The 18,565-nt window shown below is 44.4% G+C and overlaps 2 protein-coding genes across 8 annotated transcripts in view; one reads left to right on the top strand and one right to left on the bottom strand.

The window, feature by feature from the left end:
• LOC127578273 (NADH-cytochrome b5 reductase 3-like) overlaps positions 1–18,565 on the top strand; it is a 644,669-nt gene that overhangs the window by 23,974 nt on the left and 602,130 nt on the right. The window lies entirely within an intron of this gene.
• The window catches only part of ppfibp1b (PPFIA binding protein 1b), a 165,049-nt gene continuing 146,588 nt past the window's right edge, over positions 105–18,565 (bottom strand). For 3 of the 7 annotated variants that reach the window (XM_052030073.1, XM_052030072.1, XM_052030071.1), the window contains 9 exons: positions 18,044–18,194; positions 12,571–12,682; positions 11,753–11,841; positions 7,753–7,875; positions 6,202–6,327; positions 5,473–5,661; positions 3,333–3,515; positions 2,760–2,825; positions 106–2,597 (listed from right to left, as the gene is read on the bottom strand). In XM_052030073.1, coding sequence (XP_051886033.1) covers positions 2,511–2,597; positions 2,760–2,825; positions 3,333–3,515; positions 5,473–5,661; positions 6,202–6,327; positions 7,753–7,875; positions 11,753–11,841; positions 12,571–12,682; positions 18,044–18,194 — 1,126 coding nt within the window. In that variant the 3' untranslated portion in view covers positions 106–2,510. Of the gene's footprint in view, positions 2,598–2,759; positions 2,826–3,332; positions 3,516–5,472; positions 5,662–6,201; positions 6,328–7,752; positions 7,876–11,752; positions 11,842–12,570; positions 12,683–18,043; positions 18,195–18,565 lie in introns of all 7 variants that reach the window. The other 4 variants (XM_052030068.1, XM_052030070.1, XM_052030069.1 and 1 more) reach the window with 3 other exon arrangements.

The raw sequence follows: 18,565 nt of genomic DNA, 5'->3' as shown, positions 1-18,565 counted from the left end.
GAAAGGTCTCACAGTGAAGTCTGTTGAAAGCTGATTGACTATCTGGCACCTCCATCTGCCAGGCAGCAGAGAAACACTTGCTGTGGTTTGTACCTATCAAATGTGGAAGTGCTGGCCTTGCCTGGACAAGGGCTGATAGATGGCACCTGGTCCACCTCCCAGGTCTGTCTCTCTCCTCTCCCCTGTGCTTCACTGACCACAGTGCTAGCACTGATTCAGTTCATTACACAGATTGGGAGTTCAGAAGGAATTACCATCTGGGTGAGAGCCAGTTCAAATCCCATCTCACCCAGGAGAGACCATAACATGGTTTCCAGGCAAGATCTGGAATGCTGTGATGTCAGCTTTTTATTGATAGGAAGGGATCTTCTAATTTTACACAAGGGTTTGCCTAGAGTGGGGAAAGCTTAAATTGGAATCAATGTTTGCTTTGGGATCATCACAAACCAACCCCACTGCATAGGAAAGTAGTACCCAGTGATTTATTCATCATCAAATCCAAAATATTTCAAACACTTCATTATGCAATACTTTATTTTTACATTGAAATATTCACACGAGGGCAGTATATATGATGCAGGTATTGCTGTAGTGTAGTGGATTATACACGATTCTGCCTTCAAGGTTTGGATCAGGAGCTGCTACTGAAGAGAAGGAACCTGGTACATATACCATCCCTGTCTGAATAATGTGCCTCCTCTGGATGTTTTTTTTTGCAATATTCATGTGACAATACAATGACCCAACAGGCAAGAGCTTTCATAAACCCTCCAACTGAATTCCGATGGTCTTTGTAGGTTTCAACATGTTTAAAAACTCGATGGTCAATGAAAGCTACTTAACATCCTGTGGGAAAAATTATTAAAAGTACTAAAAATGCATAAATATGGCAGAAAAATGGCATCATCAACAATGTAAAATAAATAAACTACTAGAAGGTTGGATGTGAGCTCTGGGTTCTGAATCCAGGCCACGTGGAGCAGCAAGCTGTCCTGTACCACTGCACAGGGAATCCAGAGCACCAGACTTTCTGCTGAACCCAATGCAACCTATTTTCTTTCTATTACAAAGCTGTGCACATAGAAAAATACATTTATAAAGACCAGGCATCTGAGTGGCACTGTCAGGAGAACAAACACAGCTTTTTAAGATTAGTTTCTCTTGACAAGTGTTTAAATAAGGAGCATATTTAATTTTTAGAATATGAACATAGTTTTGGATAAAATAGTTATCTTTAAAATACAAAGATTAGTGTTATAATTGATGCATTTAGTAACACAGTACAGGCTGCTGGGTTAGGAGAGAACACTGTCAATATCCACAGTTCTCAAGGTCTTTGCTCAGGCTCTGGGCAATTGCATTTCTAATTACAGAACTACCAAGTAATCAACAATATCAATGTCCAGGAATCCACCAGAACCACAGTCCATTCTATCAACAGTTGGAGTGTTAACATTCAGTTCTACACCAATACTCAATGTTGTTTTCACATTCAACTCCTCCACCATTGGGACTGAAGTTCTCGTTAAGTAGCCAAATGCAAAGCACTAACTTGCATGAACCAGTTGAGGTGTTCACAATGATTGTTACACACGTTCTCCAGTTACCCCTCTGATTAAGAAATGGAAATAATTCCTACAATGCAATCTGTACCATTTAAAATGTGCCGATATTTAAAATGAACATGATTCCATCCCAACTAACACTGCCTGCTATGACTAACCAAAGTTATTTTGTAACTTGGGTTACTAAACAGGAATCAGACCACCTCAAACCCCCACACCTTTTTGAAAAGCACTAGGTAAATTCTACATGGATTACGCCAGGAACCAGCTGGAATACAATCCCTACATCGATACAAATCATTGCACTAGTCAGTAACCCCATTCAAAAGTTGCACATTACAAAATAATCCTTTTATCTGCCATTTTAGAAAATTACAAAAAGGTACAAAATTCACATTGTGGCAGAAAAAGACAATTAGTGTAAAATAATTGGATAGTTAAAATGGCAATATTTTTGGTTATTTAAGGCATTCTAGAGATATTGCTTCATTGATGTAACCAATGAGATAGTCACTGAACTATTTGTTGGCAATCGAGGGTAGGACCAGACTGCAGCATCCAGGGCACTGCCAGTACACACATTATTATTAAAACTTCACAAAGTCTCCATGAAAATCAAATGATAACTGGTTTTTAAAACTTAAAATGAATCCACAAAGTCAAATTACTGGCATTTTATGGTAACACAAACCATCTGAATTTTGAAATGTACTTTCTCTAAAAGAACTGCAGTCAAATATCACACTGATTGGATTTTCATCAAAACTAGATCCCAGATTTTTCCAGCTCTAAAAGATAATAAATATTTGGTGGTGCCTTGTGCATTTACTGTAAGGGAACGCATCACAAAAAGGTTTTTAGTAGTGCAGGCAGTTCATTTTGTAGTGTTGGACTGAAGTTTTTAAAGATACTCCCACGTTGAAGGCGCTGGGTCTCCACAGACCCTCAGACATTGGAGTCCTCGTCTGTCATGCTGGTGCACGGAGAGCTGGTGCTAAGGTCTTTAAACAACTCGTCCTCTTTCAACATGTGCTACAAACAAAAAGGGAAGGCTCTGAGATACTGGCCGAGGAAGTAGAAACAACAAAAGGGCACATTTCAAAAGGTTTTTCAGAACAGCACTAGTTTTGCGGATCAAATCTATAACCATTAGACAGTTGATTGCTTTTGATAGCGGTTCAATGTCACACTTACTGTGAGATTGTTGATGCCCTCAGAGAATGCTCCAATCTGCCGCACCGTTCCCTCAGAGTCATCCATCTAAAAAATTAAACACCACACACATTTCCAATAGAACTTCCCAAGCTGTAGCACTGATAGTAAAACACAAGCAAAAGGGTCAATTACACTCCAGTCCATCCATAGTTGCCCTGTTGCTGCTGCCCATTCATTCTGCAGGCATTTCACACTGGGGACTATGGAAAGGTGCGCAAACTAGGGGCAAGTCTATGGAAGGGTGCACTTGCTTCAGAAAACCAATAGCTGTCACTGGAATTCAACCTGCCCTTAGATTAGATCCCTTACCACCCAGAGCACACTTCGACATAACTACTCAGCAAGTGACTGTTCCCTCAGTTGAAGATCTGTGCACATTAAGAGGACTGCACAGGATAACTGCCTGAGAAACTAGTGATCACAGTGAGAGAAGCACACGAAGCCTTGCTGCCATATATTGTGTACAGGTACAACCAAAGTTGCGAAAATGCCGTCCACAAGACCTTTTGGCTTGTTCCGGTGGTGACTATATATCTGGCCAGCCAACATTACCTGCTCAAACCTGTCCAGGTCCTCCTCACTGTACAACCTCAGCTCCATCCCCCGAACCTGTTTGCTCCCTTTTTTGAACCCAGTTCCTGCTGGGAGTCCCAGTTCCATCGGACAGATGTATTCCTCTTCATCCTGCTTCCGTTTCCTCAGGCTCCCGAAGTTGCTGAACACCAGCTTCTTGGGCTGTGAGAGATCAACACTCGGTTACCAGGGTCCAAGTCAACGGAAGCTGCGTTTCCAGCAACAAACCACATCAACGGTACAAAAGTATTGATATTAATTCTTTTTTGGAATAGAGATGGACAAGAGGTCACCGACAGAGGGTTCCACTTTAGGAGATCTTTGACAGAACAGAACTTTTCTTTCTGGCCTCCATCTGTAACCAGGGATGTTGATTTATAGTTGTCCCCCACCTCCAGATCTTTTGTTATTGAGGAAACATTTTTCATTCAGTTGTCAGAATCCAGTCTAGCTTTCCCAGAAAGTGGCAACACAGTTTGATAGGGTGAAGGCATATAATATGTGCGTCTTCATTGGTCAGGGCACAGAATGTAAATGTTGGGGGTGTTATGTTGGAACTTTACAAACACTAGTTAGGCCGTGCTGGTAGGGTGTGTAGTTCTGGAGAGGGTGCAGAGGAGATTCACCAGGGTTGCCTGGATTGGAGGACTTTAGTTATGGGGAGAGATTGTATAGGCTGGGCTGGTCTTCCCTAGAGGGGTGACCTGAGAGCTATATAAAATTATGAGAGGCACTGGTATGGTAGATATTCAGAATCTTATTCCCATGGTAGTGGTATCAAAAACCTTAAACTAGGCTCAAGATGAAAGGGAGGAATTTTAAAGGGGATCTGAGGGGCAAGTGTTTTTTTTATTTATATAAACACACAAGGAGTGGTTGATATCTGGAACTCGCTGCCAGAGGAGGTGGAATCAGATACAACCAATAATTTTGAGACATTTTAAGGCAAGCCATAGAAGGATACAGGCAAATGGGACTGCTATAGGTGGGTAAAAAGATTGGTATGGACGTGGTGGGCCCAAGTGTCTGTTTCTGTGTCGTATGAGTCAATGACTAATTCTGTGAGTATGTTTAAAGGGAGCTGAGCAGATGGAGGAGTCTACAGGGTGGTAAAAGTGGAGGTGTAGGGGTAGGCACTATTTCCTCAAAGGGTGAACAGATGTTGTGTCTAATGGTCTCTGTGGTTTCAATGGATTTAAATCAAACCGTGCAAAGCACAAAGTGTCTCCTCTCCCTGCAATCACAGTGTACATCTGACTGGAACCAATTCATACCCTGTTGCAGAGTGGTCCTGTGGAATATTTTGAAGCTCAGTAACATTTAGACACAGGCAATCACCACTCTATTAACTGGTGGAACATGCTGAGAGTCTGAACAGCCTTCTGTCTCTACCTTCCCATGATTCAGTTCCACAGCGAGTGGGAGCCAAGTGAACAAGATGACAAGGGGGTGTTCTCATCAGACTGTTCTCATCACTGTAAACCAGAGGCAAGTTACAGGAGGAGTGGGCAAATCAACACTTCAACTGTGGAAGTTTTGATCGAGACTTCATAGTCGGAAAACTGGCAGGTGCTTTGCTGCCTTTTGGGTCGGCTCAGTGTAGGTTCAATATTATAAAGGTTCAGTATTATCACAGGTTAGTGTTAGATTGGAAGACCACAAAAAACAAAGTGACTACTCAACGTGAAGTGTCTTTCGTTGAATAACACACAGCACTCGATCTTTATCATTCCCCCTTTACATCTTCCATTTTCAACACTACCTGGCATGGGGTAAGTTTTGGAGAGACAATGTGGCTAAATAGGTAGGCCGTGTATTTACACTCCTTACATTTTTATTAGTTCTGGGCTCCACATTACAAAAGGACACAAGGACCATGCTAAGCAGAGTAATTCACCAGGATTACACAGGAGGGATGCCATACCACGGAAGGATAACTCTGGTAGGCACTGCAAACTGCTTCTGTGCCTACAATGCAAAGGATCAGGCTTCAAAACGCCTGTGGAATTTATGCAGAGAAGGCTTTGAGATGTTGGTTCTACCAGCAGGAGGGAGACAAAGGACAGTGTCGTGAAACAGAACGACAACGTGAACAGCAGGTGGACATCTTTGTGCTCACCTTAACTTTGGCTGTGGCTGTAAGAAGAGCATAGTCTGGAGATTCCACTGCCTCTCGCTTCTGGTGTTGAGCATCAGGACCAACCAGTAAATTAAAGTGAGTGGCCAGGTGTCGTCTGAGTAGAGTTTTATTGGGAGGGATGTTCAGCAGCATTGCCAGTGTTTCCACATTAAAACGAGGTTCCAGTACCTGCAAGTGGCAGATGAGCCATTGTTACATGACAACCTCCTGGCTATCACTACCAATTTCAGCATGGATGAGCTCAGAAGATTCAAACAACTGGGAGACTTAATTCCCTTACCACCCTCCCAAACACAGATGCTGTACGACCTGCTGAGTTCCTCCAGCAGTGGCGATTCGAACAGCTGCTGCCTTGCAACAGACTGGACAGGGAGCAGCAACAGCTGTCAATCAAAAGCTTGTTTTATTTAGCAGCTACATCAGAGTAAGTAGGAAGGCAAGGGATGAATAACGCAATGAGAGCCCAGTAGCGAGGGGTACGGCATTACCATGAGAGCCCAGTAGCGAGGGGTACGGCATTACCATGAGAGCCCAGTAGCGAGGGGTACGGCATTACCATGAGAGCCCAGTAGCGAGGGGTACGGCATTACCATGAGAGCCCAGTAGCGAGGGGTACGGCATTACCATGCACTTAGGTGGAAGAAATAAAGCAAGTCAGTGTAATTTAAACCACTAAGTTGGATGAACTTCAGCTCATTTCTCCCTTACCATCAGTCCACCGTGCACTCCGCTGCCTCGCAGGTTGGGAGCATATTCTGCCAGGTCTGCCGACCGCAGCCATTCCATTACCCGGTGATTGGTCCACTGAGACACCTCTGCTGGGCTGATGTTATTCTGGGAGGCAAAGTGTTCAGACACGATTCAAATTCCACTTCATCACAATTTCAGACATTATCAAAACTGAAATCCTATACAGACATCTGCACGTCTCTACTATTTTTAAATTATTGTCTAGGACCTAGGCATCAGTGGCAAGAACAGCAGTTATTGCCCGTCCCGAGGTGCCCCTGAGAAGGTGGGAGTGAGCCGCCTCCTTGAACCACTGACACACAAACAGGCAGGGAACGGAGGGATACAGACCACGTGCAGGTAGGTGGGATTAGTTTAATTGGCATTATGGTTAGCACAGACATGGTGGGCCAAAGGGCCTGTTCCTGCGCTGTACTGTTCATTGCAGTGACTGAGGGTGCTTGCAGTGCCATTGGGGACGGAGTTTCAGGATTTAGGTCGAGTGACATGGACTCAGAGTCATAGAGTTGTGTAGCACAGAAACAGACCCTTCATAGCATAACTCATTGGTGCTGACCACGATGCCCATCTACCCTAATCCCACTTGCCTGCATTAGACCGTATCCCTCTCTGCCTTTCCTGTTTAAGTGCCTGTCCGTGGTGAAGGATTGACAATACATTTCCAAGTCCAGGATGGTGTGCAACTTGGAGGGGAACCCGCAGGTGGTGGTGTTCCCTTGTGTCTGCTGCCCTTGTCCTTGGTGGCAGAGGTCATGTGTGTGGGAGATGCTGCTGGAGTCCCCTGGGTGTGTATCCGCTGTGCATTTTGTGGATGGTACACACTACAGCCACTGTGTGCCAGACATGGAGGGTGAATGAGGTGGCAGCCAAGCAGGTGGCTCTGTGCTGGATGGCACATTCCTGGAGAGTTGTTGGTGCTGCAAGTGGAGAGTTTTCCATTGTACCTTGTAGATGGTGGTAAGTCTTTGGGGTGTCTGGAGGCGAGTCACTCACTGCGGGATCCCCAGCCTCTGACCTGCTCTTGCAGCAGCTCCTTTTGTTTGGTCCAGTTGAGTTTCCCCATGGTGACCCCCAGAACAGGTAGTCATTGCCTGGCACATAAGTGGCAAACACTTGTGTCAGTTATCAGCCCATTCCTGAACCTTGTCTGCTACTTGCTGGGCTCAGGCATGGGCTGTGTCATTTGCTGGCAGCTCGTACATCCCCACTGCGGACATTATGACAGAAGGAAGGTCATTGATAAAGCAGCCAATGATAGTTGGGCCAGGACACTGCCGGGGAACTCCTGCAGTGGTCCTGGGGCCAGGATGATTGGCCTCCAACAACCACCATGCCTTGTGCAAAGTACGACTCCAACCACTGAACAACTTTGCCTTTCAATTATCTACACCCTGCTCAGGGCTGAAGTGCTGAGCACTGTGGCCTGGGGAGAACACAAACTCTAGTCTCTCTCCTCTCACGGTGGAAGCACGAGCCCTGAGATTTATCCCCTGCAAAGCACACCCATACCTCATCAGATGGCCTTCTACGTAGACAATTTGCTTCAAAATTGTTTATTCTGAGAACCTGAATGGCTCGCTTGATGCTGAGGTGGTGGAGAACACTCCCAACTTTCAACGACAACAGATCATCCTGGAAAAGTCAAACCAGGGAAAAAACACAAGTGAACCGAGGCAGAAACGGTCACAGCACAACACACTGTGATTGAATCGATGCATAACAATAATACACAAACCATATCACATAAACCTAACTGCATTCATCACAAACTGCTCTCAGGCTAACTACACGGACTGATCCGTGGCATGAAGCTGCAGACTCTGCTACTGGAACTAACATTTCTGGCAATCAGATCGCTAATTCCTTCATCGTGAATGCAAAATCTGAAGCGTGAATACAAAATCTGCTGGGGCAGTACTGGATTCTTGGATGTGTCATCTTTCCATTACAGCCTTGTCTGGCTGCTCAGGTACTGTGAAAGACTTGGTTACTTTACAAGCCTTTAAAATGTTACTAGTTTTAATTATTTAAACAAGAGGCAAATAGACAGTAAATTCAAGCCAATAAAAAGTACAAAGTACAATGTGCTTGCCAAGACAAACAAATAATTTTCAAAGGTTAGAAATATTTATTTAGTTCAAATGATATTTAACTCTTCTATGAAACACTATATAATTAAGACCAGCTAATGTTTGGATTCAGATGAACACAGCAGAATATCCCCAACGTTCCTCTTGGCAAGACTGCAGTGAGCAACAACTGCAGTGAGAGTGGGTGTCCTCTCAGCAGCCACCTGCTCCAGGGTGAACCTAGGTTTTACTTCAAACGGGTAGTATTTAGAAAACATGGCTAACTCTGGAAGTGCAGTGTGACAAACCACACACAGCTTTACTCTCTCAAATCTGCACATCCAGGCACCAAGATAAAAAATAACACAGGTCACATCAGTGGATGAATTGCACAGAATCAGATTCAATTCCAGTTTTATTTCAGATAATATGAATTTTAGGCTAAAGGCAACGTCAACTTAAATATCATCTGTCTGAAAATTGCTACTTTTTAAAAGGTGAATAGTTTAATAAAAGCAATTTAAAATGTACCCCTGCTTCACCTGTTCCCACAGTGAGTTGTTTGACTAGAAATGCAGCATAGTTGCTGGGAACAGCTCAGCACCAGTGAGGGGTATCAACAGTCCAACTAGCACCTGCTGACAGCCCAGACACCAATTTTGGAAGCAATGTATTTACTTTTTTTGAAAAAAACCCGAGGCCAGCCCTTCCCTCACTGCCCTCCAGGTAGTGGTGGTGGTGAGTCACCAGTGAGAATTGTTACGATAGGATTGAATGGCAGGCAGTCTCAGCGAGGACACGGCCATCTTATGTGTCTGGAGTCACATACGGGCCAGACCAAGCAAGGATGGCACACTTCCTTTCCCAAAGAACACTGGGAAACCAGGTGAGGTTTCAAATGAAAATCTGCAGCTCAGTGGTCACCACTGGGTTATGGATGGGTGTACAATACAACCAATCTTCATGTCATCTTCAAACTTATTATATCTTGTACTTTCCGATCCAGATTGTAAATGTATATGACAGTGATACTCCGTGATACCCCTGGACACAGGCTTCTAATCACAAACTCACTCCCCCTGCAGCCCCCCCCACACACCACCTCCCTCTGCCTCTACTACCAAGCCACTTGTGGATCCAATTTGTCAACTTGACTTGTATCCCCTGGGCTTCAACTTTTTAGACTAATCTCCTGTGAGACCTCGTCAAACACCCCAAGGTCCACGTAGACTACATCAATTGAACCACCCTCATTGACACACTCAGTTTATCTTTTCATAAAATTTAATTTAGTCAGACGAAATCTTATGATATCTTTATTAGTCACATGTACATTGAAACATACAGTGAAATGCATCTTTTGCGTAGAGTGTTCTGGGGGCAGCCCGCAAGTGTCACCGTGCTTCTGGCACCAACATAGCATGTCCACAACTTCCTAACCTGTACATCTTTGGAATGTGGGAGGAAACCGGAGCACCTGGAGGAAACCCATGCAGACACGGGGAGAATGTACAAACTCCTTACAGACAGCGGCTGGAATTGAACCCGGGTCGCTGGCACTGTGAAGCGTTACACTAATTGCTACACCATACCTGATGAATCCCTGCATGTCCCAGTGCAGATTCACCCTGTCCTTCAGAACACTTCCAAATAATTTCCCTACTATTGGAGTTTTCCAGTCAGAAAAACACCCCTCTACTATAGAATACAGAACAGTACAGCTCAGGAACAGGCCCTTCAGCCCACGATGTTGTGCTGAACCAATTACATTAGTAATACAATGCCCAACGAAACTAATCCCTTCTGCCTCCACAATGTCCGTATCCTACCATTTCCCTCACATTCATGTGTCTAAGAGCTTCTTGTACACCCCCATTGTATCTGCCTCCACCACCACCCCAGGCGGCATATTCCAGGCACCCACCATGTGTTTAAAAAAAAAACTTGCCCTGCACATCTCCTTTGGACTTGCCTCCTTCACCTTAAATGCATGCCCTCTGGTATTAGACATTTCAACCCTGGGGATAAGATACTAGCTGTCCACTCTATCTATGCCTCTCATAATCTTATAAACCTCTATCAGATCTCTCCTCCGCTGCTCCAGAGACAACAAGCCCAAGTTTGTCCAACCTCTCCTCATAGCTCATGCCCTCTAATCCAGCCAGCATCTTGGCAAACCTCTTCTGCACCCTCTCCATAGTCTCCACATCCTTCCTATAATGGGGCGACCAGAACTCAATGCAATACTCCAGATCAATACACAAAAAGTGCTGGAGGAACTCAGGTCAGGCAGCATCTATGGAGGGAAATAAACAGTCGACGTTTCAGGCCGAGAATCAGAACCCACCTTTTTATTCCGGCTTCTGCTCTCTTCCTTTCCAATCCTGATGAAGGGCCTCGGCCTGAAACGTCGGCTGTTTATTTCCCTCCACAGATGCTGCCTGACCTGCTGAGTTCCTGCAGCATATTCTGTGTATTGCTCCAGATTTCAGCATCTGCAGAATTTCTTGTATCTCCGCAATACTCCAGTTGTGGCCTAACTAAAGTTTTGTAAAGCTGCAGGATAACTTCCTGACTCTTGAACTCAGTGTCTCGACTAATGAAGGCAAGCGTGTCATACGCCTTCTTTACCACCCTATCAACCTGAGCAGCCACTTTCAGGGAGCTATGAATTTGGACCCCAAGATCCCTCTGCTCATCAACACTGTTAAGGGTATTGCCATTAACAGTGTACTGTCTCTTTACATTTGATCTCTCAAGGTGCAGCACTTCATATTTGGCCGGGTTGAACTCCATCTGCCATTTCTCCACTTGTATCTGCAACTGATCTATCCACTTCCTTTTCTTCTCTACGACCAAGCCAATTTTGGATCCAATTTACAATCACACCATGGATCCCATACCATTAGAGACCTTGTCAAATCCTTTACTAAAGTCCATGTATACAACACACACTGCCCTACCCTCAATCATCTTTGTCACCTCCTTAAAACAACTCAATCAAATCTGTCAGACAGGACCTGCCCCGCACAAAGCCATGCTGACCATCCCCAATAAGGCCATGCTTTTCCAAATGGGAATAAATCATCTTTTAGAATCTTCTCAATAATCTCCCTGCCCCTGTCAGCTCACCAGCTAATAATTTCCTGGTTCCTATTGCATTGGTTAGTTAGCATTTTTCATCAGACACCCATGAAGTAATTTCATTAAAAAGTTAGCTTTTAATTGAAATATTTTGTTGGGTTTTCTTGTAGACTCAGAGTCCAGTTACTTGGCCTTAATGCAGGATATTATTTTATTCCTTTAAGCAACTTGGAAGAGTACCCGTAACCAATGTAAGCAATTATTGTGGTGGTTAAATTGCCTGGGATTTGAAAATTAACTAATTTACACTTTTAATGATAACAAATACCTGCATTCAAAACAAAGAATTTGCTTACCACAGTCATATAGTGGAGCATTCGACCATCAACTCTTCCTTCATCAAACTGAGTCTTGTACTGGGGTAACCCAATGTCATCCAGCCATCCTAAAAGGGATGAATTATCATACTGCTGTTTTAATGGAAAAGAAAGTAGATCGGAACTGTGTCCATGTTCAAAACAAAATCCAATGCACATTCTAAAACTGCTAGCCCTGTCAGTAGACTGAGAAAATGCAAGAGCAGAGCTAATGGACTTCACAGCAAGTTGTTTTGTAACTAATTTTAATTTCAAAGTACACAGAGACAGTGAGTAGGCTTGTGAAATAGTTCCAAACCCTCTGCATCCTTTTCAAACAAATACCACCAGAGGTCATTCCGTTTTCAGACCCTGTGGGCTGGTACTTTGTCAGGGATCCTCAGTCACATCAGAAGCTGCTGAGTGTGGGCACCAGGAAGGCAGGCTGGCAGCAAATGCACCAGCGTTTGAATTCACTCTGATTTACATTGTTACAAAATTCATTTTATAAAGCAGATCAGACACCAAGTATTTTGAGAGGAAACAATGTGGTCAGTAAGAGGGATTTCTTGCTGCCTTACCCTTTCACCCCTCCCACTTCCAAACATTCCAATTGATTCCCTCGGTTTTAAATGCTTTCAAAGAGTCAGTTAAACTGAGTCTTTTCTCTTTTATATTATTCTTGTCAGCGACCACTCCCTGCCCCAGCTGACCCAGAAACAACAGAATATGTCCTGGTGCAATAAATAAACGTCAGTCTAGATTCTTCAACTGTTAGTTTCTATATGCAAAAGGGTGAGAAAGATCATCCTACTCACTTGTGACCCAGTTGTAATCCAGCTTTCCCTTGTTATCTTCCTCTTCAGAGCCAAACGCCTGCAGAGCTAGCTGTAGCTTCTTTTTGTGGAGAGGATGCTTGATGCCAAGTTCCTGCACAAATAGATGGTCAAAGCATGTACTGATCCTTAAAGTGTGTTATCCTTTGCCAACTATTTACTGTAACAGGCACTGAATTAGTATATCCCTGCATTAACACAGTTCATGACTACTGTGCTATTTGGGAAATATATCCTGTAGATAATAATTCTGTTAAAGACAGTCATCAACTCGGTGAAAGACACCCTCTGGTCTGCCCGAAACTTGGTCTCCCAGCACAGCGAGATGTTCATAAGGGAATGCTGCCGACTAGCACAGTCCAGACTACAGGAGTCCGTGCTGAGGGAGGCACTGAAGCTCGGTGCAGCCAGTGCCAAGTCTCTGTGGGGAAGGACCAGTCTGGGCTCCTTCTGCTACTGTACATGGGGGGGCTGAGTTGGGTAGGGAACCCCCTCAAACAACGTATCATCTCAGGGAGCCACATAAGTGGCAACGGTGCTATGTTCGTTTATGCTTTTTTTCCCTTTAAAGTTTACACTACTGAATGTAACAACCACGAATATTAAGGTTTTGTTTTGCACTGTTTCTTCCTTTGTAGATTTTTTTTATTATGAATAAAGCTTTCTTTAAAATGTATAAAAAAATTCTGTTAAAGACCCGGTAAAGGGTTAAGTAGAAACAAAGAACAAGCAATTGAGCTGGTTTCATGCCCTAAGTCATGGACTGAAAGTGAAGAGCAATTAGCTAGCCTGCACTGAGATGTGCTGACACAGTCTCTGCCTCATTACCGCCATCAGCTGTCAATCGACCCGTGGACATTTTTCAGTCAACTGTCAGGAGAGAGACTGTAAGCCCTGCCAATTATGTCCCTATTCCCTGGGAGATGAACATCTCTTCTAACAAAGGCAAGTTACAATGCTTTATAGTCTTGCATTGTCACAGCACTTCACACGGCCTCTGGATAGCCCAGGGATTTACAACCAATGAAGTGCAATCACTTGTAATGTTGGAAACACTGCAACTCTTTCTATACAGCAAGATCCCAAACAGAGGAATTTGATAAAGAGCATGTAATCTGCTTCCAGTAATGTCAATAAAAGGCTAAAAATTCATTAGACTATCAGAGGTAATACCTCTGCTCATCTTTGAAAGGTGAACATAAGAACACAAGAAAAAGGAGCTGGAGGCCATCTGACCCATCGAGCCTGCTCCACCATTCAATAAGATCATGGCTGATCTGGCCGTGGACTCTTCATCCCACCTGCCTTTTCCCCATAACCCTTAATTCCCCTATTGTGCAAAAAATCTATGTGTCTTAGATATATTTAATGACGTGACCTCCACTGCTTCCCTGGGCAGGGAATTCCACAGATTCACTACTCCCTGGGAAAAACAGTTTCTCCTCATCTCCCTCCTAAATCTATTCTCCTGTATCTTGAGGCCTGAAAAAGGGTCCTGGCCCGAAACGTTGACTGCCTGCTTTCCTGTACAGATGCTGCCTGGCCTGCTGAGTTCCTCCAGCATCATCATGTTTCATCTAGATTCCAGCATCTGCAGTCCTTTGTTTCTCTAATCGAGGCTATGTCCCCTAGTTCCAGTCTCACCTGCCAGTGGAAACAACCTTCCTGCCTCTATCTTATCTATCCCTTTTATAATTTTGTGTGTTTCTATATGTTTTATATGTTTCTCTCCTCATAGGCTAACCCCCTCATCTTGGAATCAACCTGGTGAACCTCCTCTGCACCACCCCCAAAGTCAGTACATCTTTCCTCAAGTAAGGAGACCAGAACTGCACACAGTACTCCAGGTGCGGCCTCACCAGTACCCTGTACAGTTGCAGCATAACTTCCCTGCTCTTAAATTCAATCCCTCCAGCAATGAAGGCCAACATTCCATTTGCCTTCTTGATAACCTGTTGCACCTGCAAACCAACTTTTTGTGATTCGTACACAAGCACTCCCAAGTCCCTCTGCACAAAGGCATGCTGCAATCTTTCACCATTTAAATAAAAATCAGATCTTCTATTTTCCTTTCCAAAGTGGATAACCTCAGATTTACCAACATTGTACTCCATCTGCCAGACCCTTGCCCACTCACTTAACCTATCTATATCTCTCTGCAGACCCTCCGCAATTTGCTTTTCCACTCAATTTAGTGTCATCAGCAAACTTAGATATGTTACACTCGGTCCCCTCTTCCAAATCGTTAATGTATATCGCGAACAGTTGCGGGCTCAGCACTGACCCCTGCAGCACCCCACTCACCACTAATTGCCAACCAGAGAAACACCCATTTATCCCAACTCTCTGCCTTCCCATTGCTTCACCAACCCTCTATCCATGCGAATACATTACCCCCAACTCTATGCATCTTTATTTGGTATTGGGAAATGAACCCGGTCAGGTGTCAGACCTCTCAGTGGGTGAGCATTTTGGTGATAGAATTATGATCACTATCTCCTTTACGATAGCACTAGAGAGAGAGATAGGAACAGACTAGAAAGGCGTTTACTTGGAGTAAAGGGAATTATGAGGCTCTCAGGCAGGAAATTGGAAGATTAAATTGGGAACAGAAGTTCTCAGGAAAAAGTATGGAAGAAATGTGGCAAATATTCAGGGGATATTTCTGTTGAGTTCTGCATAGGCATATTCCAAGGAGACAGGGGAGTCATGAGAGGATACAGGAACCGTGGTGTACAAAGGCTATAATAAATCTAGTCAAAAGCAAAAGAAAAGCTTACAAAAGGTACAGACAGCTAGGTAATGTTAGAGATCAGGAAGAGTATAAGGCTAACAGGAAGGAGCTTAAGAAGGAAATTAGGAGAACCAGGAGGGGACATGAGAAGGCCTTGGCGGGCAGGATTATGGAAAACCCCAAGGCAGTTTACAAGTATGTCAAGAGGATAAGATTAAAAGAATAGGGCCTATCAAGTGCAGCAGTGGGAAAGTGTGTATGTATCCAGAAGAAATAGCAGAGATATTTAATGAATACTTTACATCAGTATTCACTAAGGAAAAAGATCTGGGGGATTGTAGTGTGGACTTGCAGCAGGCTGAAAAGCTTGAGCATGTAGATATTAGGAAAGAGGAGGTGCTGGAACTTTTGGAAAGCATAAAGTTGGATAAGTCACCAGGGCCGGATGGGATGTACCCCAGGCTGCTGTGAGAGGCGAGGGAGGAGATTGTGGAGCCACTGACGATGATCTTTGCATCATCGATGGAGACGGGAGAAGTTCCAGAAGATTGGAGGGTTGCGGATGTTGTTCCCTTATTCAAGACAGGGAGTAGAGATAGCCCAGGAAATATAGACCAGTGAGTCTTACTTCAGTGGTTGGTAAGCTGATGGAAGAGATCCTGAGAGGCAGGATTTATGAACATTTGGAGAGGTATAATATGATTAGGAATAGTCAACATGGCTTTTGTCAAGGGCAGATCCTGCCTTACGAGCCTGATTTAATTTTTTGAGGATGTGACTAAACACATCGATGAAGGGAGAGTAGTAGATGTAGTGTATACGGATTTCAGCAAGGCATTTGATAAGGTACCCCATGCAAGACTTATTAAGTAAGGAAGCATGGGATCCAAGGGGACATTGCAGTGTGGATCCAGAACTGGCTGGCCCACAGAAGGCAAAGAGTGGTTGTTGAAGAGTCGTATTCTGCATGGAGGTCAGTGACCAGTGGTGTACCTCAGGGATTGGTACTGGGACCCTTGCTATTTGTGATTTTTATAAACTACCTGGATGAGGAAGTGGAGGGGTGGGTTACTAAGTTTGCAGATGACATAAAGGTTGGAGGCGTTGTGGACAGTTTGGAGGGCTGTCAGAGGTTACAGAGGGACATAGATAGGATGCAAAGTTGGGCTGAAAAGTGGCAGATGCAGTTCAAGCCAGATAAGTGTGAAGTGGTTCATTTCAGTAGGTCAAATATGATGGCAGAATATAGTATTAATGGTAGGACTCTTGGCAGTGTGGAGGATCAGAGGGATCTTGGGGTCCGAGTCCATAGGACGCTCAAAGCGGCTGCGCAGGTTGACTCTGTGGTTAAGAAGGCATATGGTGTATTGTCCTTCATCAATCGGGGAATTGAATTTAGGAGCCAGGAGGTATTGTTACAGCTATATAGGTCCCTGGTCAGACCCCACTTGGAGTACTGTGCTCAGTTCTGGTCGCTGCACTACAGAAAGGATATGGAAGCCATAGAAAGGGTACAGAGGAGATTTACAAGGATGCTGCCTGGGATGCGGACCATGCCTTATGGAAGCAGGTTGAGGGAACTCGGCCTTTTCTCCTTGGAGCGACGGAGGATGAGAGGCAGTGATCGGGTGGATAGTCAGAGGCTTTTCCCCAGGGCTGAACTGGTGGCCACAAGAGGACATAGGTTTAAGGTGCTGGGGAGTAGGTATAGAGGAGATGTCAGGGGTAAGTTTTTTTACTCAGAGTGGTGAGTATGTGGAATGGGCTGCTGGAAACGGTAGTGGAGGCGGATACCATAGGGTCTTCTAAGAGACTGTTAGATGGGTACATGGAGCTGAGAAAAAGAGAGGACTATGGGTAAGCCTAGTAATTTCTAGGGTAGGGACATGTTCGGCACAGCTTTGTGGGCCGAAGGGCCTGAATTGTGTTGTAGGTTTTTCTATGTTTCTATGTTATGGATAAATCTGTTATGCAGCACCTTATTGAACACTTTCTGGAAATCCAAGTATACAACACCCACCTGTTCCCCTCGATCCACCACACTCATTATATCCTCAAAGAACTCCAATACGTTTGTCAAACAGGGCCTGCCCTTCCTGAATCCATGCTGCATCTGCCCGATGGAACAACGTCACTCCAGATGTCTCGCTATTTCTTCCTCAATGATAGCTTCAAGCTAATGATAGTGCAAAGTTTAACACCTCATTCACCACTTCCAAATGGTGCAGCACTCCATCAGCACCGACCCTCTGATACCGTTGTAGTCCCTCAGTAATGCGCTGAAGCATTAGCTTGGACCTCTGTGCTCGAGTCACAGTGGTGGGTGGAACCTGAAGCAAGAACCTGATTCATGGCAGACAATGTAGAAACAGGTAAAGGCCAAAACTCACCCAAGTTCATCCGCTTTTCTACTCCCAGACCAGTTCATTGTAAAATTGAGCTGAGCCATTACCACACACCTTGTTGCTGAGGAAGTCTCATTCCCCTAGCTTGTGTCCAATTTCTTTGCCCCACTATTAGCAGCGGTGCCTTCAGCCATCCCTGTACTCTGGCATTTCTTCCCTACACCTCCCCATCTCTCTCCTCATTAATATATTCGACAGTCAACCATCTCCATTTCCTTTAATGTCAATTTTGTGTCAAATTGCATTTCTGTGAAGCATATTGTGATATTTTCTTATTTCAAAGGCACTCTAAAAGTGCAAGCAGCAAGAAACTTACCCTCTCCAGGTCCTGCTGAGATGCGTGCAGTAAAGTCTGGCCTGACGTGATCCAGGATCCTGAAGCCCCCACGTATATACCTAGTCCTTGGTCATCTAACCAGTTGCACACTTGGTCTTTGCTCCACTTTGCAAATGGAGCATCCAGATCACTGCAGACAAATTGTTTGCATGCCTCAGATTAAAGATCAAGTAATTTAAAAGGCAATATTTTAAGTCACCAACAGATATTGTTTACTCCACATATTCTGCAACATGCAGGGAGAAAAATGTTTATTGACAGGATGAGGGCATTGACCATCTGTAGTTTCTCTCAACTAGGAGGTAGTGAGTGCCTTCTTGAACTGCCAGTCTATTGGATTAAGGTGCTCTCACAGTACTGTTAGCGAGTTCCAGGGTTTATGCCCAGTGATGATGAAGGAATGCGATATATTTCAAGGATGTTGCGAGTTGTAAGGGATTCTATAATTGGTGGTATTCCCATGCACCTGTTGCCCTCATCCCTCTTGGTAACAGATCACAG

Source organism: Pristis pectinata, chromosome 15, assembly GCF_009764475.1.
Source record: "Pristis pectinata isolate sPriPec2 chromosome 15, sPriPec2.1.pri, whole genome shotgun sequence".
Classification (NCBI taxonomy): domain Eukaryota; kingdom Metazoa; phylum Chordata; class Chondrichthyes; order Rhinopristiformes; family Pristidae; genus Pristis; species Pristis pectinata.
This window is presented reverse-complemented; position numbering and strand designations above follow the sequence as displayed.